Source organism: Pan troglodytes, chromosome 14 (assembly GCF_028858775.2).
Source record: "Pan troglodytes isolate AG18354 chromosome 14, NHGRI_mPanTro3-v2.0_pri, whole genome shotgun sequence".
In the NCBI taxonomy this organism is placed as follows: Eukaryota; Metazoa; Chordata; class Mammalia; order Primates; family Hominidae; genus Pan; species Pan troglodytes.
The window spans coordinates 31,430,609-31,457,716 of NC_072412.2; the positions used below are offsets into that span (position 1 = coordinate 31,430,609).

At 39.5% G+C, this 27,108-nt stretch overlaps 1 protein-coding gene and 1 long non-coding RNA gene across 7 annotated transcripts in view; both read left to right on the forward strand.

Moving 5' to 3' along the window:
* The window catches only part of FRY (FRY microtubule binding protein), a 449,258-nt gene extending 430,401 nt beyond the window's left edge, over positions 1 to 18,857 (forward strand). For 5 of the 6 annotated variants that reach the window (XM_054664864.2, XM_063792435.1, XM_054664862.2 and 2 more), the window contains 5 exons: positions 639 to 722; positions 10,020 to 10,037; positions 11,775 to 11,885; positions 16,493 to 16,695; positions 17,328 to 18,757. In XM_054664864.2, coding sequence (XP_054520839.2) covers positions 639 to 722; positions 10,020 to 10,037; positions 11,775 to 11,885; positions 16,493 to 16,695; positions 17,328 to 17,586 — 675 coding nt within the window. In that variant the 3' untranslated portion in view covers positions 17,587 to 18,757. Of the gene's footprint in view, positions 1 to 638; positions 723 to 10,019; positions 10,038 to 11,774; positions 11,886 to 16,492; positions 16,696 to 17,327 lie in introns of all 6 variants that reach the window. The other variant, XM_003314107.6, reaches the window with a different exon arrangement.
* A 1,492-nt stretch (positions 18,858 to 20,349) lies between these two features.
* LOC134808189 (uncharacterized) lies at positions 20,350 to 21,263 on the forward strand. The gene is made up of 2 exons (XR_010150629.1): positions 20,350 to 20,467; positions 20,590 to 21,263. It is a non-coding gene; the product is annotated as an uncharacterized LOC134808189 (long non-coding RNA).
* The last annotated feature ends 5,845 nt before the right edge of the window (positions 21,264 to 27,108 follow it).

Consider the following 27,108-nt stretch of genomic DNA (forward strand, 5'->3'; position numbering starts at 1 on the left):
ATCTTTTTATTCTGGTTGGTGAACTAATCTAGCCTTTAATGTCAAGTGTGAACTTCAGTTCCTCAGTGCTCATTGTTTTCTGCTGAAAGGTTCCCTTTCACACCTGTGTTAGTTACTACCCCAGATGCTTAAGACTAGCAGGATCTCTCAGTAGCTGAGCTATTACCATAATAGCCTTTCTTATAGTGAAGGAGATCTGCCCCATAGCAGATGCAGCCACCGCAGCATGACAGAAGTAGGTGTGTCCAAGTCAGGTCATGTTGACCAGAATCACCCAGCCTGTGAGGAAGTATTGGTCCTGTCTTCTAACCCCAATTGTATGGAAGATTTCTAGCCATATATATTCATTTACACATAAATTAGAAACAGTGTGGTGAAACCATTCCCTAGGGCAACACAGTATAATATTGAAATTGTATTTTTAGATGACCATTACTGAACCCATATAAACAGATACTTTTAATTTCCAACAGTTCATCTTTAACCCCCAAATACGACCCTTTTCAAAAAGTCATTACAGCACAATTTCATTTTACTATTATTAGAATGTTAATGAATTTTTTCCTAATGGAATTATACTAAAAATGTTCTCAGAACATTGCTGAATTTACCTATGTCTTTCCCTCTCTTTCTGACAGTGGCTTGCAAATTGTAAGGCAACATTTGCAGGAGGATCAAGAGATGGAGTAATTACCTGTCAACCAGGGGACTCCGAAGAAAAGGTAATAAAAGCCTGTTAGAATGGGTCTCTTGTGTGCTCTAACATTGTGTATTAGTTTTGGTCTACCCAAGAAGCCTGGAACTTGAGAAAAGAAGAGGCGGAATGAGTCACCCCAAACATTTACATGAAACCAACAGAGTAAGACAGAATGCATTCCAGCATGACTGTGTGTTGATGGGATTTGTGGGGAGGTTTCTTCGTTTTGGAAAAGTAGAGGTATAAAATAACCTTTTTTGCTGGATACTGTCTAACTATACTAATAATTTCCTAATAAATTTATTCTTAATTCAGATTATAAGGCCAAATTTCATTAATTCTTCACTGAACCACTTAGTTTCTTTAATGAAGGAAGTTTCTCTCAACCTTTCAGCAGTCACTCTAAAACAGATTTTCTCATTTAGAATTGCTACACACCTCAGACCAGTGTGCCATACTATAAAGGAAATTAAAGGACAGAGTAAGAATGGATGAAAATCATTCATTCTGCAGTTACATATTGAGTGCCTCCTGTATGGCCCCATGGAGGACACAATTATGAGCAACAGACAAGGCCTCTGCCCTTGTGGAGCTTCTGATCTTGTCAGCGAGACAGACATTAATGAAACAGTCATACAGCTATTAACTGCAACAAGGACCATCAAGGACAGGAAAGAACAGAAAGCTGAGAGATCACAGAGCAAGGCTGCCTGATCCGATGGGGAGGGCGGCTCTGGGAAGGGTTCTCCATGGAAGTAGCATCTTGGCAGAGATCTAAAATATGAGATGAAGAGGAGTGGGCCTGTAGTCTGCGTAAGGGCCCGGAGGCAGGGGAACCAGGCCTTTCCAAGAACCAAGGAGAGCCCATGTGGCTGAAAGCACCGAAAGCCCTGTGGAGAAAAGGTTGAGAAGAGTCTGGGGAAGTTGGCAGAAGAAGCCCATGCAGGGCTTTGGTGTTTAACAGCAATAATAAGCAACTGAAAAGGATTAACAGTGGGGATGATTAGATCAAGGCTCTCCCACTCTGTCTACTGTGGAAACAGCTCAAAGTGGCAAGAGTGGTTCAGGGAACTTAGGAGGCTGCTGCCGCATCTAGGGAGAGAAGGTGTTACCTCGGAATTATGTCATTACTACTGGAAAAGTGTTTTACATGGCACACCCTCTGGAGGATCTGAAAACATCTTCCTGTGTTAGAAACAGTACTTTATTACGTAAAAAGAATCCAGTAAAGTCTGGTTTCTGGTCAGAGGTTTGGAGTGAACATTTTCAACCAAACACCAGTGGTTCCATTCCAATTTGGTATTTGTTATTGAGCAAGTTTGCAGTCCTGAGAGTAACATTGTCCATGCCAGCATTGATTGAGTCCCTTGGTAAGCCCCTTGATAAGTTTTAGTGAAGAGATCAGACATTGAAAAGCAAACTATAAAGCTGAGAAATATCTAAAGAGGGCATTGAAGTAGAGGTTGCATTTCCACATTGCTGCCCTTCTTGAAGACGCACATTTATATCTCACTTTATGGTTTACAGAGCACTTTCACACCCCTTAAGTCATTTGCTCTCTCTGGATGGGAAGCAGGGCCATAGCAGTTGCCCGTTCTATAGCTGAAGACACCACAGCTTGACTTATCCAAGGCTCCATGGTTGAGAAGTGACAGGCAGAGATGCAGCTTGGACACAAAGTCTGTCAACATAGGCAAATAATAACTAGTTTGCATATATTTTTAAAATAAGTGTTTAATGACTTACATAATGTCTCCCATAAGCAAACAGAATTGAATATACAGTTCAAAAATCACAATAAACTCCAGCATTTCCCTCAATCCCTATATATGCATCTGTGATGTCCTGTCTCAGATGATTTGTGACTTAGATTTTCACTGAATAACCTGTGCCGTTAGCATATCCCAGAAGTAATATATTTTAAAAAAATAAAGTATTACCTAGGTTTCAGATTTTATGGCTACCCAGTAGTACTCATGGCTTGTCTTTCCAGCCCAGTCCTCCCTTCACTATAATCTGCTGTTAAGACAAATGCAATCCAGAGAACAGTTATATCAGGTTAGGATTTACACTGAGCACAAATCGAATCCAGCTCATAGTATAGTTTGTATAGTAGTATGTAAAAAACAACTTGTTATCTGAAAACTTGTCCTCAATCATCAAATTCTATTATATTCTCTGTAACAGAACTTCAGACAGGAAAGCACATTAATACATTGCAGATTTTTATGAACAAGGGTTTAAACCAAATCTATTATTTATTTGTTTGTTTCTTTATAGCTTCCGGGTTAACCCTAAGGATAACCAGAAGTTCCAGTTAACTTATCCTATTTCCCAAACATTCCAACTTTAAAATACGTATTTCTGTTGTGCTTGTGGTTTATTTCTATTAAGTTGTTTTACTTGGTATTAGTTGCTCCCTCCTTTCTTCCTGGTTCTTCTTTACCTTCCTCAAACAAATATTTATCTTATTTTTGCTTATTGTTTTTACTCATTTCCTATTCGTGCACCTCTTTCTTTGCTTCTATTTTGTAGTACTTATTCCTCTCCCTCTCTTTTCTTATGTTTTTACTAAACCCAAGGACTCAAAAAATAGAGTTTACCTATTTATTCATTTGTTTAGATGTGACAACTCTGTTAGCATTACTATAAAGACTTGAGAGTACAAAAGTAGAAAGAAGAAACTAATGTTTTCAAGTACTGTACACATGTAATCTCATTTGATCCTTTACAACAGTCCTTTGAAATAAGGGTTTTTCCATTTTGCAACTAAGAAAACTGAAGCTGAGAGGCAAAGTCTAAAGGCCATATTCTTTCCATTTGTCCACACTTTCTCTAGCTTAATTTTGGAAGCAAAACATACACATGGGAAAACACTCAAGAATAATTCCCAGCATATGTCTAAATGTCTAATATGGCTTTAGGAATCTGCATGAATAAGGAGGGAAGATGCATAAAACACCCAAGAGGGATGAGAGTGGGATTTACTAGGAAAGGAATGATGGAAGGGCAAATTCTGAGTCTGGTGTTTCCAATGTGTTTGCAAAAACCAACCAAGCTTTGGCCCCATTGTCAGTATTAGCTCAGTGTTTCAGAATATTTCCAAATGGCTCATGGACACACTGGTAACCAGAGAACTCAAGCAGTGACCAGATGTCCTGAGGAAGATGCTTCCAGGCCTACATGTGTAACAATTCTGGAGTCTGTGGTTGATCTGGAAGGCAAATTATATGCCACCTAACAAAAGAGGTTGGCAATCCTAGTAAGTCAGGCAAGGCGGGGAGATTTGTTTAAGTCGTCTGGATACTTGGTTACAGTTATTCTCTGTTTTAATTGGTTAGTAGATCCTGGAAATAGTCTGGCCACTGTGCATGCAGCTCAAACCTCACACTTTCTAATTCCACCAGCCTTGAGGCATGGCTAGGCACCATGCAGAGTACACAAATCAGGCAGCCTCGGTTCCCATCATAGGTAACACTCAACAAGGCCGGAAATGGGCTGTGAGAGAAAACTGAGTCCTTACACACGAAAGGTACGCCTTGAGGAGGAATGATGGTGTCATTCCACTTAAATATTAAGATCTTATATCTAGAGATGTGGAGATATAATTTTGCTGACTAGAGCTACCATTTGGCCTCCAACCCAAAACAAAACCCAACAAATGTCTGGCCTCAGAGCACTGCTTAGCTTACCTCTAAGTGATTCTCTCCAACACTCCTGTGTAATCAGGTTCTCTGTCTTCTGGAATGATATGATGTTGCCAGTTACTCTGAGCACACCCTTGCCTGGGGACAGGTAGAATGGGGATAAGTGAACTTATAACTTGCAGAATCTATGTCAGGATATAAATAGCAATATGAATATACCAATAATTATTACTCATATCTGTTCTATTTCAAAGAAGTGTGCACTTCATGAAAGGATTAGTGCTTACCCGACTAAACCTAGCAAAGTAAATTCTTGAATAAAGATATCAGTCTGTCAGAGATGGTGACAGTGTACAGACAGGCATATGAAAGCTTCTCAACCCCCAAGCCCTACCCAGTCTGGTCCAGTCTTTGCCAGTAGAAAATTCCTAATCATTCTTAACAGGTGATTTAAGTGAGGATTGCTATAGAATTGTTTGTGAAAGACAATATATATCTTTGTTGGGTGCTGAATATTTATTTTTCCAGTTTTTCTTCTATTCTTAACATAAAGCTGTAGACCTAAGTATAACAAAGAAAGTTTATGCACTGGTGGCTTGTGAACTATAACCAATTCACAGACATGTTGTGTTAAGCTTGCACAATATTAACTGACCCTGCATTTAAAAATTTAAAACTTTCACACATACGGCCGAGCGTGGTGGCTCACGCCTGTAATCCCAGCACTTTGGGAGCGTGAGGCAGGTGGATCACGAGGTCAGGAGTTTGAGACCTTCCTGGACAACATGGTGAAATACCATCTCTACTAAAAATACAAAAATGAGCCGGGCACAGTGGTGGGTGCCTGTAATCCCAGCTGCTCAGAAGGCTGAGGCAGGAGAATCTCTTGAACCTGGGAGGCAGAAGTTGCAGTGAGCTGAGATCGCACCATTGCACTCCAGCCTGGGTGACAGAGCAAGACTCCATCTCAAAAAAAAAAAACAAAACAACAACAACGAAAAAAACTTTCACACATACACACACACTCAAAACAGAATTCCTGGTGTCTCTGAATAAGAAGATCTAGCAACACTGGGCCTGCCTTCCTCAGTGACAATAATGAGCAAGCACTAAGTGTAGACTGCCCTATATGGACTCTCCACCATCCCTGCTGCCCAATGAGTTCCTAACACTGAAGGCAAGAGCCAGGCACCAGTCATCATGATGTTTGGCCTATTGCTTTTCTTATAACAGAAAAATATTTCTCTGTACCTAAGTCCTCAAAATGAAGAATAAAGCTAGATAGAAGGGGCTTGAGTTTCCAAAAAGAAAATGGGAAAGAGTATTATTCTTTGCATATGCGAGAAGCGTCTCTGCATATGCAAGCACCTGTCTGCTGAACTCACTTTCTGAGGGATATGTTGGAGGAAAATTCTCAGCGCATGTTCAAAACAAACCATGTTTCTAAGCAATTTATTTCCAATATTTGGGAAGTATATTTCGGGGCTCTTTTTTAAAGACAGCCATTATTAGTCAATGATTTGGGCTTCTTGGTGATAGTAATACCAGTTCTCTGTGCAGCATACACTAAATAGGACATAAATCAAGGCATGTGATTTGCTTGTGTCATAAGAACACTTTACTCATTTGCGGACACTGCTTTAGTAGTGTTTTCTCAGCCTGCACACATCAAAAGGAGAAAAATCTCTTCATGACTTAAAATCAGCATTTCCAGCTAACGATTTTGGTTTCCACCAACCTCTCCATCTCTTGTGGAATTCATTCTGGAGTGACCACTAGTCGAAGGTTTAAGTGAACATAAATGGAGGTCAGGGAACAAAGTCTGCAGACCTCTCGACTCTGGGTTCTGCAGGCAGTGGCTTTAGTCTCCTTATAGCTAATTAACATAATTTATCATCCAGTTCTGCAGAGGTGGCCCCAGAAAAGCTGGAGATGTTTCCACATCATGTATTGTTGATTTTAGTTAATGCATTCATAATTCAACAGATATTTCTGAGCACTACTTGAACATTTGACTCTTTGAACTCAAGTACAATAATTTATATTTAGCCCTACTACATTTCATCTTCTTATATTCAAATCATCATTCTGTTAGGGTCTTTTTGGACACTAACCTTCTCAGTTATATATTTTCTATCTACATAATCTATGAATGAGAAGCCTACAACCTCTGTTCTTATACAAATTGAACAAGTTAAGTGTTAAACAAGACAAGACTTTTCTCCAATTAAGTTATGATCTATTAAACATCATCCTTCAGATATAGTCAATCAGTCTTTCCTCTGTAAGCCATATTCTTTCTCATATTGGCTAAAGAAATGTCTGTTGAAGATAGCTTACAGATTTCTTGAAAAAAAGTGAATATCTCAGGATGTGTAATCTGTATCATAGGTGTATTTATCTTTCAAAGCTTTGAGGGATATTTATGACCAAGGTCCAAAAAACTACTTAACAAAGATAATGCCATAGCCATCAATGTGCCAGGCCCAAGCATTATTAGCAACAAGTGGGTACATACTATTCCCAACTTTTAGGAGATTTCATCATTAGGCTAGGTTATTTAAATTTTATCTCATTAATTTAAACCCAGGACTTTTGGAGATTAAATGTGATGAAAATAATAGCTACTATAGTACACTGTGGTTCATCTTCTATCATATCAAAAGTTTCTTAGATTTTTACTGACTGGTTATGTCATAAGCATAGAATCCACCTGAGAACAGAAGACAGAACCCAGATATGGCTATGCTACTGTCGATCAGCAGGAGTTCAATTATTCTGGGCTTTTAAAAGCTATGCATTCCTCAATTGTTTATGATAAATTCTTAACATCTTGGCTTCTTGATCTTTTTTTTCCTCATTTTGAGAAAACATACCTCTAAATCCAATTTTATAAATCAAGCCATATCAGGAGAGCAGGAAGGGGGCTTGAAGAAAATCCTCGTGACTAAATAAAACAAGGACATTCCCACATGTTCAAAAGAACCTAAAGCTGCCAAAACACAGATAAGTTTATAAAGACTTCTCAAGGGATTATTTTTAGAATGTGGATACAGAAAAACATTAGAACAGGACGGTGGGACAAGGGGAATTTTAATAATTTCCATAAAATGGCCCCCCAGAAAGGCTTTTTTCACTCTTTTTGGAACTCTAAATGCAAACTAGGTCCCAGCCTGTGGCCTACAAAAAGATTCTGAGATAATAAATATCAAGGAAGCCTGAACTAGCCTACCTAAAAAGGAACGTTTAGGAAGAATCCTGAGAACTGGCATTCATCACAGTTGGCCATCTCCCAAGAAAAACACTGTTTTGTGCCCTGAGAGCTGAGTGGGAGGAATTCATTGACAATGAAATTCCTTAGCACCAAGCTGGAGTCGAAAAGTTTCCTCTGCCTTTATTGAACAGAAAAGATTTTACTTGAACTGATTTGATGACCTCCTTGGATTATAACCTCGTTTTGGAAAGCAATAAAAAGCCGTTTTCTTCACACAAGACCTTGTAATTTACTCAGCACTTGCTTCATTTCACACTTCTGAAAAGTAAATCCCATAGTAGCAAATGTTTACTTCCTAAACTGCATACTAAACGTTTCAGTCCTATTTGATGTTGTCCAAAAAATCTTCGCACTGGAAATTCTGCAGCTATATAGACTTAAGACTCTCCCTGTGTGACTATTTTATATGACATTGTATTTCAGAACAGAAAGTTTGGTTTTAGAAACCTTTAGATGTAAAGTTTTCTTGAGAATAGTAAACACCTGAAGCTGTGTAGTCTCCACATCAGAGGCTTACAGGTGTTTGTCTTCCAAACTTTGAAAGAAATTTATGGCCAGGGTCCCAAAAACTACTTAGTAAACATAATATAATATGCATCAATGTGCCAACCCCACATGATAAGCAAGTGATAAGTAAGGGAATAGACCCTTGGAGGATAGGGTAGGGCTTGTTGGTGGCAGTCCTTTAATTACATTTGTCGATACTAATTAATAAGTTGATAGTTTCATTTGTTCTTATTTACTGTACCTTATTTTCAAGTACAATACACTAAACCGATGATAACTCAGATACTTTTTGAAAGAGCTTTAAAATAAGGGGGTTTTATTGGATTAGAAACTGTTAGGTCCTTAAATATTTTGAAAATTCAGAACCAGATATGTTGATGCATAATTAGGAATGGTCAATTTGATTAAAAAAAAATACATTCTGTCAAGTTTTACTTATCTCTTTCTACATACCCAAACTTTCCATAAACCAATTCTATGATATGGTGACATCAAAAAATGGTAGCTGCTGGCCGGGCGCGGTGGCTCAGGCGTGTAATCCCAGCACTTTGGGAGTCCGAGGCAGGCGGATCACAAGGTCAGGAGATCAAGACCATCCTGGCTAACAAGGTGAAACCCTGTCTCTACTAAATACAAAAACATTAGCTGGGCATGGTGGCGGGTGCCTATAGTCCCAGCTACATTGGGAGGCTGAGGCAAGAGAATGGTGTGAACCCGGGAGGTGGAGCTTGCAGTGAGCCAAGATCGCGCCACTGCACTCCAGCCTGGGGAGACAGAGCAAGACTCTGTCTCAAAAAAGAAAAAAAAAAAAAAAAGATGGTAGCTGCTGTTGAACATGGCCCAGTTACAAATCTCATTATTTTAGACTATTAGTTGTAGATTACTTTTAGAAATTGTCTATTGAGTCCAGGCATGGTGGCTCATTCCTGTAATCCCAGAACTTTGGGAGGCCAAGGCGGGCAGATCAAGAGGTCAGGAGTTCGAGACCAGCCTGACCAACATGGTGAAACCCCATCTCTACTAAAAAAAAAAAAAAATCAAAAATTAGCCAGGCGTGGTGGCACGCGCTTGTAATCCCAGCTACTCAGGAGGCTGAGGCAGGAGAATCGCTTGAACCCAGGAGGCGGAGGTTGCAATGAGCCAAAATCGTGCCACTGTACTCCAGCCTGGGCGACAGAGTGAGACTCCATCTCAAAAAAAAAAAAAAAAAAAGAAATTGTCTATTGGAGAAAAAATTGTTATAAAAAGTAAAATGCAAGAAAATTACCTGTCATATCTCACACTTGTTTGAGGGTATACAATGTTTAGTCCTTTGAAATTAAAAATTATAGCAGTCCTATAAAATATTCTCAATGTGCAAGGCAATCCAACTAAAGAAAATACCATGTAGATTGTTCATTATATTCAATGTTAATTGGAAGGTCATAGTTTAGCAGACATGAAACTGAACATATTAAAGACTGCCTTAATACAAAGCAATAGTCTAATTTGTTTGGGGCTATAATTCTTCAAATAACTAAGCTGGCTTCCTCTCAGTTTTACTGTGTTCACATATTATGCACACTTATACGCTAAAATCTTCAAGCAATAAAAGTTTTGATTTTTGGTCTCTAAAACTGACTGACAAAATCTAAACTGATTAATCAGAGAACCTAAAAACGTAAACATTATGTTTTTTCAGCGATATGTTTCCCATTAGAGCTTGTTTTTAACTGGAACGCTATGCATGTTGAATGGGTACAACATTTGCAACATTTATCAAGTTTGGGTGAGCAATGCTAATACTGCTGGCGGTTCTGCTCTTGGAAAAGGGCCGTGCTTTCTGTTGCATGCAGACACTGACCCTGTACTTTCTTTCCTTTCCTTTGTTTCCTGTGCCATGCTTGCTGTGTAGCAAATGGAATCTCTTGCAGTAAGTTAACTTTCTTTCATACTCTTTGTCCATTTAGGCATGGACCCATAACAAAGCCTATTTTTACCGTTACTGTTACATCTCTTAGCATGTTTTTCCCTTTCTCATTTTAATTTATTTTATTTGGTAGATTAAGACATAGCAGTTTATTAGTAGCATTCTGGGCTGCTTTCGCCCCAAAGTAGAAACTTACATTGCTATGAATTATCATATTATCAGTGGAATATTTTGTGTAATAATTACCATGATTTGGCACTTCGGAAAGGCAGAGTTTTCATAGCTAGGTTTCACCCAAATTGTGAAGGTAATATTGTTTTTAAACAATACTTTTTTATTTATTTGCAAGTCTCTGGCAGTTATCTTTTATACCAGAGTTTTAAAGCTTTCTCTAAAGAGAAGTTTAAAAACCACAAAATACAATGTTTTACTAAAACAACCAAACATCCAGTTTGAGTTAATTAGTCAGTGTAGCTGCTTCTTTAATCTTAGGCCGGTTACCAGTATTGAGAGATCAAAGAATCTAGGCAGAATTGGTTTTCCCCTAAAGAGCAGGGAAGAGCTGGGAAGAGAAAGGAAACCATTCAGCATAGTCTTAGCGTGAATTTTAGTAACTTTTAAGATTTAGGATCAAAAGTCTGTTAATAATACCAATAGAATATTCTTCCTAAAACCTAAATTCTTGTGATTTCTCTCCTTAAACAGATGGGAGGAAACAGTTTTAAGTCACCTTAGAAGCTCTCGATTCTGAGCTGCATTCTTTGTAGTCCTTGGTAAAAGAAAGGCCGTATTTATCCTACCCCATTTGAAAACTGAACAGTGAAACATTTAGTTTAAACCACATATTTAATCCACTTTCACTGGTGACTGCTGGCCATGAAATTCTATTGAGCAAAGGCTGTTCCTTTCCTTTCACAGAATCCCATCCACTCACTACCTGGGAGCAAACTCATTCTTGGAATAAAATAGGCAAAGTGTAGAGGGTACAGCTCAAAGACTAGTCTTGTCACTGGCATTGGAATTGTTATTTTTCCCTCATACTATACATAAGCTGTGTAGTGAACAAATTATAGGGTACAGAGGCACAAATGTGACCCTGAAACATTTTAAATTCGAGAGGTATGTGGCTCAAGGGCCATCGTGTATGATTACTTTTTGATGTCCTTTCCACAGAAATTTTCAAATGTGTTAATAATTTCTTTTTTTCTAAGCATTTTTGGTCCCTTTTTATCTCTCTTTAATTCAACAAGTATTTACTGAGCACAGAGTAGACGGATCATCAGTAAGCCTGTTAGGTTTACACAAGCCCAGGCGTCTACAGAATTTATAAGTTTAACACCTAGAACTACTTAATGTTTTGCCTTTCAAATATACTTTTAATAAAAGGAAATTTTTCTTTTAAAAATAATTTATAGCTTATAAAAATGAAGACAACCACTCAGCTATAATTGGTAGGTATTTAACTGGCAAATATAATGGAAATTTGGTTGTTCACTCAGTCCCTTTATAGGTGCTACTCTCTAATTAGTCATCCATTACACAAACTATAATGGAAATTATACCATGGATTTCTCACTGGTATTTAATGACTGTATTTCATTTTTCTGTTTTATTTGGAATAACAGCTGGTTATGTTTTCTTAATTTAAAAAAAAAAGTTTGTCTCCATTGAGATTTCACTAGTTATATGTGAATGATCCTTAACAATAACTATTTCTTCCCATGCAATTTCTCTCTTTAGCAATTGGAACTGTGTCAGAGATTATATAAGCTACACTTCCAGCTGCTATTGCTTTTTCAGTCCTACTGTAAGCTCATCGGCCAGGTGCACGAAGTTAGCTCCATGCCAGAGGTGAGTCCACACGCTTCCCAACCCCACGTCCCACCACAAAAATCATTTCTTTTGTTCTTCCTCACTCCACCCCATTTATAACTGCCCAAGTGATTTTATTCCCGCATAATTATTTTGCTCAAACACAAGTCTGAAATAAACATGTCTTGTATGTATTTCTATTCTCATTTTTAAAAGCAAAGTCAGGAGTAGGTATGGAAAGTGAGGTGCCTCAAAATTTAAGAACGCGTGTAGGAAGGAACCTTCTGTGGGTTACGGCCTAGGTGCCTTGCTTGCATCTCCCTGATCCTGGCCCTGGGTCTGGGCATCCTTATTTGAAAACTTTCCATGTGTGTGGGTTTTCTTCTTTACATTAGTTTTTCATACTTGCCCTTGCCTTGAGGTAAGAAGGAAATGTCTGTATGATGTGTTTGGTTCTCTTCAGTTTCCCTGCCCTGCTTAGCACCAGGATATTTTAATATTTTAAAATATTTAAAATAAAATAACTTAAACATATTACTGCTGAGTGAGCCAAAATTTTTCTACAAATGAAGAAATACTACTGTAATGTAGTCAGTGGAATAATGGTGCTGTATAGTGGATACTATAGAAGCAAAGAGGACTAACGCCTCATTTGCCTAGGGGTAAGAAAGGTTGAAACTGAAGAGCTTGCTGGAGGAAACCACACCTGAATGGACTCTCAGAGGGTGAGTTGGAGTGAGGGAGGAGCATTCCAATAAGAACAAAGAGCATGGCCATAAGCCTGATGGGAAGAAAGAGAAAGGAACTACAAGCTACTTAGTATTGCTAGAATAGAAGGTGCACCAAAAAAGAGCTATGAGATGAGGCAGAAGAGAGAGGGGTAAAGGCGAGATCATAAGACATGCTGCACCTAGGAGTATTTCAGGTAGATCTCTGTGGCAGCTATGCAGAGGGTGGGTCTGATGACAACTAGAACAGAGACATGGAGACCAGTGATGAGGCTGCTGAAATAGTTCAAACAGAAGGAGAGAGTTTGAACTGGGACAGAAGCGCTAGGTATGGAGAGGAGGAAGGAAATGTGAGACACGGGACAAAAAAATCAATGAAACTAATGGGGGGATGAAGGAGAAAGAAGAGTTGAGGAGAGGATGAGACTCAGGTTCCATCTTATATAAACCAGGTGACCAGTAGCACCAAAGCTGAAACAGGGATATAAAAAGAAGGACTGAGGCGATGCTGTGTCCAGACAGTCAAGCCTTCTGCCGGCTAGTCAATGGCTGCATACTGGACCAAGACCTGGCTTAAACGGCGACTGACCTCTTGCAGGTGGTTAGATGTGAGGTCAGGGGAGAGATCTGAACAAAAGGACAGATGTGATTGTGAACAAGCAGAAGTCGATTAAACCATGCCAGTGACAGCAGAGAAGTGAGGAGGAAGCCTGGGAAACCTCACCGTCTAAGAGCAGAAGAGGAAGAGCCACAAGAGACAAACTACAAGCATTTTACCATTTTTTTATTACTCAGTTTGAAAAAAGGAAAAAACTATACGACTTTATACTTTCAAATGCTTATTTCAAGAAAGTAGGCCTTCACAACCAGTTTTCCTCTATTCAATTATAAGTTGTCAGATAATAGGAATCAACTCTTTTCTTTTTTATTTGCCACATGGTCAAGATAAATTTTACTTTTTCTTTTTCTTTTTTTTTTTTTTTTCTTTTTTTGAGATAGAGCTTTGCTCTTGTTGCCCAGGCTGGAGTGCAATGGCACAATCTCAGCTTACCGCAACCTCCGCCTCCCAGGTTCAAGCGATTCTCCTGCCTCAGTCTCCTGAGTAGCTAGGATTACAGGCATGTACCACCACACCTGGCTAATTTTGTATTTTTGGTAGAGATGGGGTTTTGCCATGTTGGTCAGGCTGGTCTCAAACTCCTGAGTTCAGGTGATCCACCTGCCTCGGCCCCCACAAAGTGAACTGTGAGCCACCGCGCCCCGCCAGGATTCACCATTCTTGATGCCATTAAGAACATTCATGATTCATGAAAGGAAGTCAAAATATCAACATTAGCAGGAGTTTAGAAGAAGGTGATTCCAATGGATGACTTTGAGAGGCTCGACTTAAGTCGGGGAAGTAACTGCAGATGTGGTAAAAATAGCAAGAGAACTAGAATTAGAAGTAGAACCTGAAGATGTGACTGAATTGCTGCAGTCTTATGCTAAAACCTGAATGGATGAGGAGTTGCTTCTTATGCATGAACAAATAAAGTTTTTTTGTTGTTGTTGTTTGTTTATTTGTTTTTGAGATGTAGTTGCACTCTGTTGCCCAGGCTGGAGTGCAATGGCACGATCTCGGCTCACTGCAACTGCCACCTCCCAGGTTCAAGTGATTCTCCTGCCTCAGCCTCCTGAATAGCTGGGATTACAGGCCCGCACCACCATGCCCAGCTAATTTTTGTATTTTTAGTGGAGACGGTGTTTCACCTTGTTAGTCAGGCTGGTCTCGAACTCCTGACCTCAAGTGATCCACCCCCGTTGGCCTCCCAAAGTGCTGGGATTACAGGCATGAACCACCACACCCGGCCCAAACAAAGTTTCTTTAGGTGAAATTTACTCCTGGTGAAGATTCTGAGAACATTGTCAAAATGACAACAAAAGTTTTACAATATTACATAAACTTAGTTTATAGAGCAGTGACAGAGTTTAAGGTGATTGCCTGCAGTTTTGAAAGAAGTTCCAAAGTGTATAAAATGCTGTCACATGCTACAGAGAAATATTTCATGAAAGGAAGAGTCAATCAATAAAGCAAACTTTGGCAGGGTGCGGTGGCTCACGCCTGTAATCCCAGCACTTTGGGAGGCCAAGGTGGGCAGATCACAAGGTCAGGAGATTGAGACCATCTTGGCCAACATGGTGAAACCCTGCCTTTACTAAAATACAAAAAATTAGCCAGGGATGGTAGCCCGTGCCCATAATCCCAGCTACTTGAGAGGCTGAGGTAAGGGAATCACTTGAACCCGGGAGGAGGAGGTTGCAGTGAGCTGAGATCACGTCACTGCACTCCAGCCTGGTGACAGAGCAAGACTCCATCTCAATAAATAAACAAATAAATAAATAAAGCAAACTTCATTATTGTCTTATTTTAAGAAATTGCCCCAATCACCCCAACCTTCAGCCACCACCATCCTGATCAGTCAGCAGCCATTAACATTAAGGCAAGATCCTCTACCAGCAAAAAGATAATTACTCACTGAAGGCACAGATGATTGTTAGCATTTTTTAGCACTGAAGTGTTTGTTAATTAAGGTATGTATATTTTTAGACTTAGTGTACTTAGACTACAATATTGTGTAAACATAATTTTTATAGGCATGGGGAAATCAAAAAATTGACATGACTCACTTTATTGCAGATGTCTAGAACTGAATATTTCCAAGGTATACCTGGTGTGTGTATTCATATGGGTATGTACACACACAGTGTTTAAATACTACATAAGTTTTAAATAATGTATATATACACACATAATGTTTAAAACTTATCTAGGTTTAAAATGAGAAATTTGCTTTCAAATTTAAAACTACATACAAAATTAAGATACTCTAATATCTTGTTTTAAAAGATTATTTCAGTAAATTTTAAACCTACTTCTATAGTAGGTAGTTGCATTTAACAGGCATGTGTGCCAAGAAAAAATAATCCTTCAAGGCTTCAGTTTTTTATTGTTTGTACCGTGAGTGAGTTGGGAATGAAGAGGAAAAGCAAGGCTGTTGAATAAATAACTTTCCAAAGTAAACAGGCATCATCAACTTGCATTACAAAGAGAAAAAAAACCTTTAATTTTATGCCAATTTTTTTAATGCTCTTGAGATCAAATTGCAAAACAACCATCTTCCGTAGTATATTTTGAGACACTTAGAAGTGACACAGGTTTTCTTATGCTTTACTTTTTAACACTCTGGATCCTTTGGTTCTAGTAACTTCGAGGGAAAATATCTTTTACTGCTGTAGCATTAATACAAACATTAGTTTAAGATTATTTTATCTCCTCAAAATTGTGTCTTCAGCTTTTTCCCATGGTGTGGAACCAAGAGTGAGAAAAACTTATTATTAGGACAGAGTCCATGGTCATGATTACATTAATTGAGCACTTAGGTGCTGGACTGTACTAAGCATTTTGTATATATTATTTCCACTTAATCTTTAAAATAAACCTTTAGGATGGCTATTATCTTCAGTCTCACAGATGAGAAAACCGAGGCACATAAAAGTCAGTTAACTTGTCCATCTTCCTACAGTACACTGCAGAGCCGGCATTTGAACCCACATCTACTCACTCTTGAGCCTGATCTCTTGTACTCTTTCCTTCTGTATTTATTCCCTATTTAAGTCGAACTTAAATAGAACACATTTTAAATGAAGTCTTAACCTTTTCTATAAGGAGAGCATCTCAGCAGTTGACACATACTCAATGCATCCAACTCCACAATCCCCTACACATACCATGGAGTACAATGTCATCTATCCTATCTGAATTTACCAAGGTATTAGGCTTATGCTTAACCACATCCATAAGATCCTTTTTTTTTCCTTTTGGGATGTAAAATTCCCCCAGCACCTAAATATAGTTTAAAAAACATTTTTTTTAAATAGCTGCTGAATATGTCCAGGGAACTGAGTGACCTAAAGAAACACCTGAAGGAAGCCAGTGCAGTCATTGCAGCTGACCCTCTCTATTCAGACGGCGCGTGGTCCGAGCCCACCTTCACGTCCACTGAAGCAGCCATCCAGTCCATGCTGGAGTGCCTGAAGAACAACGAACTCGGCAAAGCTTTGCGGCAGATCAGGGAGTGCAGGTGACTCTGCTATTTCTTTTAGAGGTGGTTGCAGGAAATGCACACCTGGTTGTTACTCTGTCATGGTTGGAGTCTAGCCCACTACGGAAGGCTAGATATTTTACAGATCTCTTCTCAGATCTTTACTGCTGCCAAACCAGAAAACACTCAGCTTTCAGAACACTACATATTGAAAGTGTTGGTGTTGGTTCTGGCCATTTGTCATCCCTAAAATGACAAAATGCTGAAGCACTTCAAAATATACCTTTATATAATTTTTAACTAACATTTGAATATATTATTTTTGGTTTTGCCCCTACATTCTGATATTGTATTCACATTCATTGAAACCAGAAGGCTATAGCAAATAAGGTAAATGTTTTAGGAGTATCAGATTCCATTCTGATATTTTTATACTTTTGATATTTTACCAAAATAATATTCTAAAATTGATTATGGTGATGTTTGCACAACTCTGAAGATACTAAAACCCACTGAATTGTTTACCTTAGATGAGTGAATTACCTGATACGGGAATTCCATCTCAATAAAGCCTTTTTAAAAAGTAATACTCTTATATTAATGAAGACTCATAAGCTCCCAACTTTGTGACTAATAGTGCCTCTAATCTGTGCTGTTCTTTTTGACTGCAGAAGTCTGTGGCCCAATGACATCTTTGGAAGCAGTTCTGATGATGAGGTCCAGACACTACTGAATATTTATTTCCGTCACCAAACTCTGGGACAGACGGGTACTTATGCCCTGGTGGGGTCTAACCAGAGCCTGACCGAGATCTGCACCAAGCTGATGGAGCTGAACATGGAGATCCGGGACATGATCCGCAGGGCCCAGAGTTACCGAGTCCTCACTACTTTTCTTCCAGACTCCAGTGTTTCTGGCACTAGTCTCTGACAGGAGCCTCCTGTCCCCACTGGGTTCCAAACTGGCAGTGCTGCCATGCTGGGGCAACGTCATTCAGTGTCTTCTCGGCCTTCAAAAGGCTTGGACAGACTGTTCTCCCTCTTGTTACCTGTAGGGCTTTTTCTAAAGAGGATGGCAGAACTTCCAACGTGTAGCAATACTATAAGAACCAAGGTAGCTTAGAACGTCCTGGACAGACTCCACTCATCATGCTGTGTGGCACAAATGTGTTACATTTGACCAAGCATATGCAACTCGCTACTGAAGAAGTGACTTCCGTTGCATACCAAAGCCGACTACACTGAACAGTACCTTCCTTTCTAGAAACAATTTTAGATTGGCAAAAGTGCAATGTTTTCTTCACTCAAAAAATTTTATATTCTCAAACATGTATATTCTTTCCCTGTCTTGTTCCATTTTCTTTTCTTTTTTCTTTTTCCTTTCTTTAGTGGGCTGAGAAAGGGGCAGGCAAAATGAAGCTGGCCACTGAAAACTGTAAGATGGTCAAAAGCTGACAGCCTGTGTATGTGAAAAGGGAATTGTAAATGGACTGCAATGTAATGTACACTGTAATTTGAATACAATTACTGTATCTAAAAGGAGCTGCTATGAAGTACCTTTCTTATGTTGCTAGGCTACTGTTTCTGAAAGCCCTGGATCTCTTTGCACCAAAAATGGTCCAGATAGACTCTTTTTAAGGATCTTGGCTGCTTTTTACTAGAAGGTTGCTTTTATGAGCATATTTATACTGCTGAAGGATGAGTGTTAATTTTAATTAACTTTGCCGTTTTGTAGAGAAAACTATTCACAAGATAAATTCCAAGTCTTTTCACCTGTCAGGCATGCATATTTTAATATCTGTTTGGATAGTCAGAAGTAGAATCATAAAGGTAAAATATGAGTTGTTACTTTGTTTCTTCGATGTCATATTTTATGTGTAATATATATGTAAAGGGCCATTCTTAAGTTCTCTCCTTAAACTTAATGCTGTCAAGTGTTAGATGTGTGCATGTGAACTTGTTGCACTGCAGAAACATATTCAGAGTTTATCTATGTAACTTATTCACTCTGTAAATACATTTAAAGTTTTTGTGATGTAAGCTTAATTGATATTCTGTTCAGAATTTTCTTTAGACTAAAAAAAAAAAAAAGACAAAATACACGTTGACCATGGACTTTATTTCTGGTTAATGAAAATGTTTGTCCTGGGCACACATGAAGTTTTGCATGTGGGTTGCCAAAGTAATAACCCCAAGGGGCACCCCTCACATGTATGATCTGAATGGCACCCATGGGGGTCATGCCATGCATGGCCCTGTGAAGCTGGAGGTTAAGTATTATCTCTTTGGAAGTTGGCATCAAAACCGTGAGCTTCAACCAATTCTCTGTAATCAACCAAAGAGAAAAATCAGAAAAAAGTGAGAGCTCTAATTCTCCATAATCTATAATTAGGTTGTCATCCTTCAAATTTGGAAATTCATTCTATAGTGAGCAGGAAAAAGTAGTAGAGTTGTAATTCTGCCACCAACACCTATCCCCTATCTACCGCACTAGGAAAACAGGAACACAGGGAGAAACATGTAACAATCTCATTTATGCTGTCTTCCTACTCATATTTTACATGGACCAACAAATATAACTTGCTTTACTAGCATATGGCTACTGAATCATTGGCAGTAATATTCTAGGAGTATTCTATAGAAGAGAGCCTAACCTAGGATTTTTTTTTAATGTTGCTACAGATGCAACTACTAGATTTTAATAATTTTCTGGACTGCTGAAAACATATTTTTCTGATGATTTATTTTTTTCAACTTGCCTGAAAGATGATTTGCTATGATTTGTAGAAACAACTGAATCATGATCTCTCTGAAAAATATCATAAAATAAAGGTTTCTGTGGCTAACCAAAGTAGACAACTTTCAGAGAGTTTTGTTGGGAGCCACAGTAGAAAGAACAGATTCGTCATGAACTGAGTTTTCTACCATGGCTTCTTACCCAGCAGAGAACCACCGTGATGGTTTACTCTTATAAAGGGAAGGAAAAAAAAAGGATTTCAACAGTACATTACAATCCAAGATATTAACATAGGAAGCAGTGGTTTGTGTTTTTCTCAATTTTATTTTTAAAAGGAGATGTATTAATGTGAAAGGTTTCTTCTACTTTTCCTCTATCTCTTCACCTCCTCTACTTTAAGTGGAGATGGGAAAAATTGTGTAGGATGCAGCCCCACGCCAGCAGAGCCCAGCAATAACTTTAGATCTACCAGTCAAATCTTGTCGGCTATTGCTCTGTGCCTCTGTTACAGAAGCATTAATGTTAATTGCCTTCCCCAGGGATACAAAGAAGTAGAAGTACCAAAGTAAAGGGTAGATATTTAACAGATGCCTCAGTGATAAGAAAGATGCCTCCTTGTGTCTCACTGTTTTCTAGCACTGAAACATGATACACTTTGTATCCACCTGCAGAATAAAGCAATCCAGACAGGTGCTCTGTAACTTAGACATCACTTGATTAAAATTATAGTCTCCAAATATAGTGTTTTAGAAAAGGCACTGCACATTTTTAGAGGCACGTGAATGTCATTCCCACCTCTAACCCATCTAACATCGGTGAGATGTTAAGAAAATGTGCCGATGTTGCTGTGAAATAAAGATGCCTGTAATTAATTGTAGGCATCACACACATGCATGAACATCCAGAGTTAGGTCTCAAGGCTCTTCTGGTTCTAAGTCCTAACAAACAATGAACTGTAGAATTCTGTGAACTGTAGAATTCTGGAAAGAATAAGCGTACCTCCAGGCTGCTTACATCAATAGCTTACACGTGCTTCCTGATGCCTGCCTTAACAACAAAAAATTCGTGTCCATAGGTGAGTATTAGGGTGTGTTCATTGTATCTCAATGAAACTAGTTTTTAAAGTTTTCAATGCATTTGTTTGAGATCAATTAATATTTGGATACCTATCATGACCCAGGATATTTCTTTGTTCAGCAAATATTTATTGCATGCCCACTCTGGGCTAGGCACTGTTTTAGAGGACACCGCAGCTATCAAGGCAGATGTGGTCCCTGTTCCCATGAGGCTCCTACATTTGAGTGGAGGAAGATGTACTTGTCTACGTTGGGTGATGATTAGTGCCATGAAGAACAAAACGGATACAGTGAGTAATGTGGACAGGGCTATCTTAGCTATCACTCTAATAAGGTGATATCTGAGGAGAGATCTGAATGAAGTGAGGATACAATGGATATCCAAGGAAAAGAGCATTCCAGCAAAGGAAAAAACACATGCAGAGACCCTGAAGGAGAAGCAGGGTCACTTTGTCAAAGGGACAGCAAGGAAGCCAATGACCGGGTGAAATGAGTGAAGAGAGCGTTCAGAGAGGACAGCCAAAAGCTCTGTGGGCCACGGCAGGACTTTGTCCCTTGCTGAGCAAGATGGGAAGCCACTGAATGTTTGCGGGCAGGGTAGTGACATGCTGTGACTTATGTTTAAAAGGATTACTCCTTCATAGCGATGAAGAAAAGCTCTATAACAAAAGTTCCGTTGTGGTGGTTATACAGCATTGTGAATGTACTTAATGCCAATGAATTGTGTACTTTAAAATGGTAAATTTTATGTTATATATGTTTTACCACAATAAAAATAATTTTTTTAGAGGATCATTCTGGCTGCTATGTGCAGAATAGACTGCAGACGGGCAGAGGTAGAAGCAGGAAGACTAGAGAGATGGCTGTGGCAACAATGCAGTCACCAGGCGATGCTGGCTTGGGCTAGGGTACTAGCAAGGGATATGATTAGTTGTGGGCATATTCTGGAAATAGTTCAGAGCTAGAGCTGACAGGGCTTACCAATGACACGTGGAATGGGAGAGAATTTAGCCCAAACAGCTGGAGGAATGGAGTTTCCACTAACTGAGATGTGGGAATGCATGTTTGGGAGATAGAAACCAAGATTTATTCTTCAGACATGTTAACTTTGAGATGTCTGATATCCAAGACAAGATGGTGAGTAAACAGGTGGATGTGTGAGTCTGTTGTTGAGGAGCAAAGTCTAGGCTAAAGACACACATATGGCATTTAAAGCCCCTGAGAAAAAAGTAGGATACTCCCCTGTCTTGTCCAGCCGGGACTGGGATCTCTCATAAAAATTAGAGTGTAGGTAATGGGCTCAAAATTTCAGATGCACATTAAATCATGTCAGGGACTTAAAACCCCAACGCTCAGCCTTCCTCTTAATTGATTTAATTGGTCTGAAGCTGTGCTCAAACTCCAGTGCTGTTTAAGTTTCCCCAGATGATTCTAATCCACTGCCAAGATTGGAACATTGCTTTCTCCTTTCTAGACCTAAGAATCATTCCAGGGTATTTGTGAAAAATGCAGAATCCCTCAGGTTGACCCCTCTAGAGACCAGTTTGGTAAATCCAGCGCAGGATCCCTCAAATCAGCATTGTAACAGTCACTCCACTTTGAAAGACACTGAACTAGGAGAAACTTCCTATATAGCGAAGTGCTCTTTCTTCTAAAGCACACCCCCAGTTGTTTTTCCACGTAAGCTGTTGGTGTAGTGATTCTACCCAAATCTGTCATTGATCTTTTTGTAACTTTGTTTCCTATTTGAGGTCACAGTGAGTGAGTGACTAGAATTTACTGCATCCACTTACAGATCAGTTTCCTGGCAGATGCCTCCTTCTCTGTCACCATCTTCTGTAATCCAGATCCTTCTTTTAACAGCAAACTTGAATGGATATTGTATTCGAATTTCAGATTCCAAGAACTTGGGCCACCTGGTGCGAACTTCCAGGAGCTCCTCGGCCAGGAGAACAAAGAGATTCCTCCTGGTCCCCTTTACTATGTCCAACCCTTCTCTCCTCATCTCTGTTTCGAAAAGCCCAGAGACTTTGAAATTCTTGCCACCTGGCTGTACTAGCCACTTCCTTCCCCAACTCCATCACTGTCATCCACAGCAGTGGCTGTGACCCTCAGCTGCATTAGAAGCATTGGAGAAGCTTTTTAAAAATTCTGAGGCTTGGGCCCCTCTCCGGATCCCATAAATCCTTTCTAACGCTCTTCTGATGATTTTGAATTGCAACCGCGCTTGGGAACTGGTGACCTAAAGCCCTCCTGCTTCCTGCCCCTTATTCATCGGAGAGACTAGAGCTTCTTGCTCATCCCAGCTTCCGATGTCATTTCCAGGACTTCAGGAGTCTTGTGTATAACCTGTATGAAATCTTTTCCCTCTCATCCTGTTAACATCCTTACCTCCAGGCATTTTCACTCTTTTCTACCTTAGCCACCCAATTTCCTGGCTATACCAAAACCTGATCCATAGCAGTAAGTGAACCAGCTCCAGAATCCCACCTTCAGGCCCCCTACTCAGGAATTTTCCCAGTTCCCCTTTACTCCAGCCCCCACCCCTCTGACAATTCTCCCATCATGAATATCAGTCTGTGGCCCTCACAGGTCTTTACTCTTCTTTGGAGCATGTTTAAATTCCATGGGTCATTATAATCCCTCCCTTGCTGACATTCACAAGGGATGCCCTACCCCTGTCTTACTCAGCTGGTTAAACCCCAAGCCTGGTTGAACCTAAAACTGACTCTTCCCACACCTGCACCAGAAGTGTGACATTACTAGGATGAAGATATTACTAGAATGCAAGTCACACATGTAGTGTCGCACTAACAATGACACTGGTAATGTTACATTTCTAGTCATATCTTCACTACTAGAAGTGTCTTCATTACTAGAAGTGTGACATTACTAGTATGCAACTGCAACCAAGAAAATCTCAAATCTCAACACTATGAGACAATCTTGTAATACACTTATGCCTTCCTGATCATTTCAATTTCCTAATGCCTGAGAGAGTTATTTCTCATATATTCCTCCCTCCTCAGCATCCTACCTGTCTCAGCTGATGGCTTTGCTTCATAATTCATTGAGTAAACAAATGAGTCTTTCACAAAATTCAACAACCCTTCATGCTAAAAACTCTCAATAAATTAGGTATTGATGGGACGTATTTCAAAATAATAAGAGCTATCTATGACAAACCCACAGCCAATATCATACTGAATGGGCAAAAACTGGAAGCATTCCCTTTGAAAACTGGCACAAGACAGGGATGCCCTCTCTCACCACTCCTATTCAACATAGTGTTGGAAGTTCTGGCCAGGGCAATTAGGCAGGAGAAGGAAATAAAGGGTATTCAATTAGGAAAAGAGGAAGTCAAATTGTCCCTGTTTGCAGACGACATGATTGTATATCTAGAAAACCCCATTGTCTCAGCCCAAAATCTCCTTAAGCTGATAAGCAACTTCAGCAAAGTCTCAGGATACAAAATCAATGTACAAAAATCACAAGCATTCTTATACACCAACAACATACAAACAGAGAGCCAAATCATGAGTGAACTCCCATTCACAATTGCTTCAAAGAGAAAAAAATACCTAGGAATCCAACTTACAAGGGATGTGAAGGACCTCTTCAAGGAGAACTACAAACCACTGCTCAAGGAAATAAAAGAGGATACAAACAAATGGAAGAACATTCCATGCTCATGGGTAGGAAGAATCAATATCGTGAAAATGGCCATACTGCCCAAGGTAATTTACAGATTCAATGCCATCCCCATCAAGCTACCAATGACTTTCTTCACAGAATTGGGAAAAACTACTTTAAAGTTCATATGGAATCAAAAAAGAGCCCGCATCGCCAAGTCAATCCTAAGCCAAAAGAACAAAGCTGGAGGCATCACGCTACCTGACTTCAAACTATACTACAAGGCTACAGTAACCAAAACAGCATGGTACTGGTACCAAAACAGAGATATAGATCAATGGAACAGAACAGAGCCCTCAGAAATAATGCCACATATCTACAACTATCTGATCTTTGACAAACCTGACAAAAACAAGCAATGGGGAAAGGATTCCCTATTTAATAAATGGTGCTGGGAAAACTGGCTAGCCATATGTAGAAAGCTGAAACTGGATCCCTTCCTTACACCTTATACAAAAATCAATTCAAGATGGATTAAAGATTTAAACGTTAGACCTAAAACCATAAAAACCCTAGAAGATAACCTAGGCATTACCATTCAGGACATAGGCATGGGCAAGGACTTTATGTCCAAAACACCAAAAGCAATGGCAACAAAAGCCAAAATTGACAAATGGGATCTAATTAAACTAAAGAGCTTCTGCACAGCAAAAGAAACTACCATCAGAGTGAACAGGCAACCTACAACATGGGAGAAAATTTTCGCAACCTACTCATCTGACAAAGGGCTAATATCCAGAATCTACAATGAACTCAAACAAATTTACAAGAAAAAAACAAACAACCCCATCAAAAAGTGGGCGAAGTACATGAACAGACACTTCTCAAAAGAAGACATTTATGCAGCCAAAAAACACATGAAAAAATGCTCATCATCACTGGCCATCAGAGAAATGCAAATCAAAACCACTATGAGATATCATCTCACACCAGTTAGAATGGCAATCATTAAAAAGTCAGGAAACAACAGGTGCTGGAGAGGATGTGGAGAAATAGGAACACTTTTACACTGTTGGTGGGACTGTAAACTAGTTCAACCATTGTGGAAGTCAGTGTGGCGATTCCTCAGGGATCTAGAACTAGAAATACCATTTGACCCAGCCATCCCATTACTGGGTATATACCCAAATGACTATAAATCATGCTGCTATAAAGACACATGCACACGTATGTTTATTGCGGCATTATTCACAATAGCAAAGACTTGGAACCAACCCAAATGTCCAACAATGATAGACTGGATTAAGAAAATGTGGCACATATACACCATGGAATACTATGCAGCCATAAAAAATGATGAGTTCATGTCCTTTGTAGGGACATGGATGAAATTGGAAATCATCATTCTCAGTAAACTATCACAAGAACAAAAAACCAAACACCGCATATTCTCACTCATAGGTGGGAATTGAACAATGAGATCACATGGACACAGGAAGGGGAATATCACACTCTGGGGACTGTGGTGGGGTGGGGGGAGGGGGGAGGGATAGCATTGGGAGATATACCTAATGCTAGATGACGAGTTAGTGGGTGCAGCGCACCAGCATGGCACATGTATACATATGTACCTAACCTGCACAATGTGCACATGTACCCTAAAACTTAAAGTATAATAAAAAATAAAATAAAAAACAACAAAAAAACAAATGAGTCTCACCTTCCCCACCAAAAATATAAAGTTATCTTTAGCCCTATATTCTAGGTGCTTCATCCTTTTATAATCAAAGGGATATCACTGCTCCCCTCAGGGGCCAATTGCTCCACTGGCGCTCTGGACCCCATCTCTGCTGCCTATTCAAGGGCTTTGCTCCCGCAGACATTCCCCTCTCTGCTCTGCCATCAGCTTCTCTAAATGATTCCCTTTAATATGCCAACATACTCTGCGCCTCCGCTTTCCCCAAATGCCATTCTAGCTATCACCAGTTTCTCTGCTTTCTTACAGCAAAACATCTAAGAAGTACTACTTCTCTGTTCACTGTTTGGACTTTAATGCTGCTTCCGTCCACACCACTCCAAGGAAACTTCTCTCTTCAACCTCCCCCATCACCTCCATGCTGCCAAATCCAATGGGCCTGTCGTCACCTTTCTCGACCTCCCAGCAAGATTTGACTCAGTCGACTTTCCTACCTTCTGGAAATACTGTTTAATCTTCATTTTCATCTCATCATCCTCTTCCTATCCCTCTTGACCTCATCTTTCATCTAACCACTAAGTTCCTGCTGCTCCAAGTATAGTCTGGGGAACCAGCAGCATTGATGGCATCTGGGAGCTTCCTAGATTTGCAGTCTCAGACCCCAAACCTACTGAATCAGAATCTTCATTTAACAAGCTCACCCAATGACTCCTGGGATGTTAAGGTTTTAGAATCATTGCTCTTAAGTGTTGGTATGCCCCAGAGCCCTGTGTTGTACTCTCTTTTTTTCCTGCTTCTATGAAACTATATTTTTTAATTTTAAAAATTTATTTCCATAGGTTATTGGGGAACGGGTGGTATTTGGTTACATGAGTCAGTTAATTAGTGGTGATTTGTGAGATTTTGGTGCAGGTGATTCCATCCAGGCCCATGGCTTTAAAAACTACTTGTTATCTCCAAATCTATCCCTAGCCCTGACTTATCTCCTAAATTCCAGACACATATACCCAATAGACTACATGACATCTACCATTTGGATGTCTCCAACACTTCAAACTTATGTTGAAAACAGAAGCCCATCCCCACATCACTAAATAGCTCCACTAAAATAAGAGGTAAATGTATTGAGCCCTCAAAGTGACAGGCACTAATTATTCCAAGTGATGAACATGCCTTAACTCCTTTAGTTCCTGTCTCTTGGTGGTGCGTGGACTATCACTATCCCCATTTTACAGACAGGTAAACTGAGAGGTAGAGAGTAACTTGCCCAAAATTATCTCTTAAGTACAGCACCCAGGATTTGCAATTAGG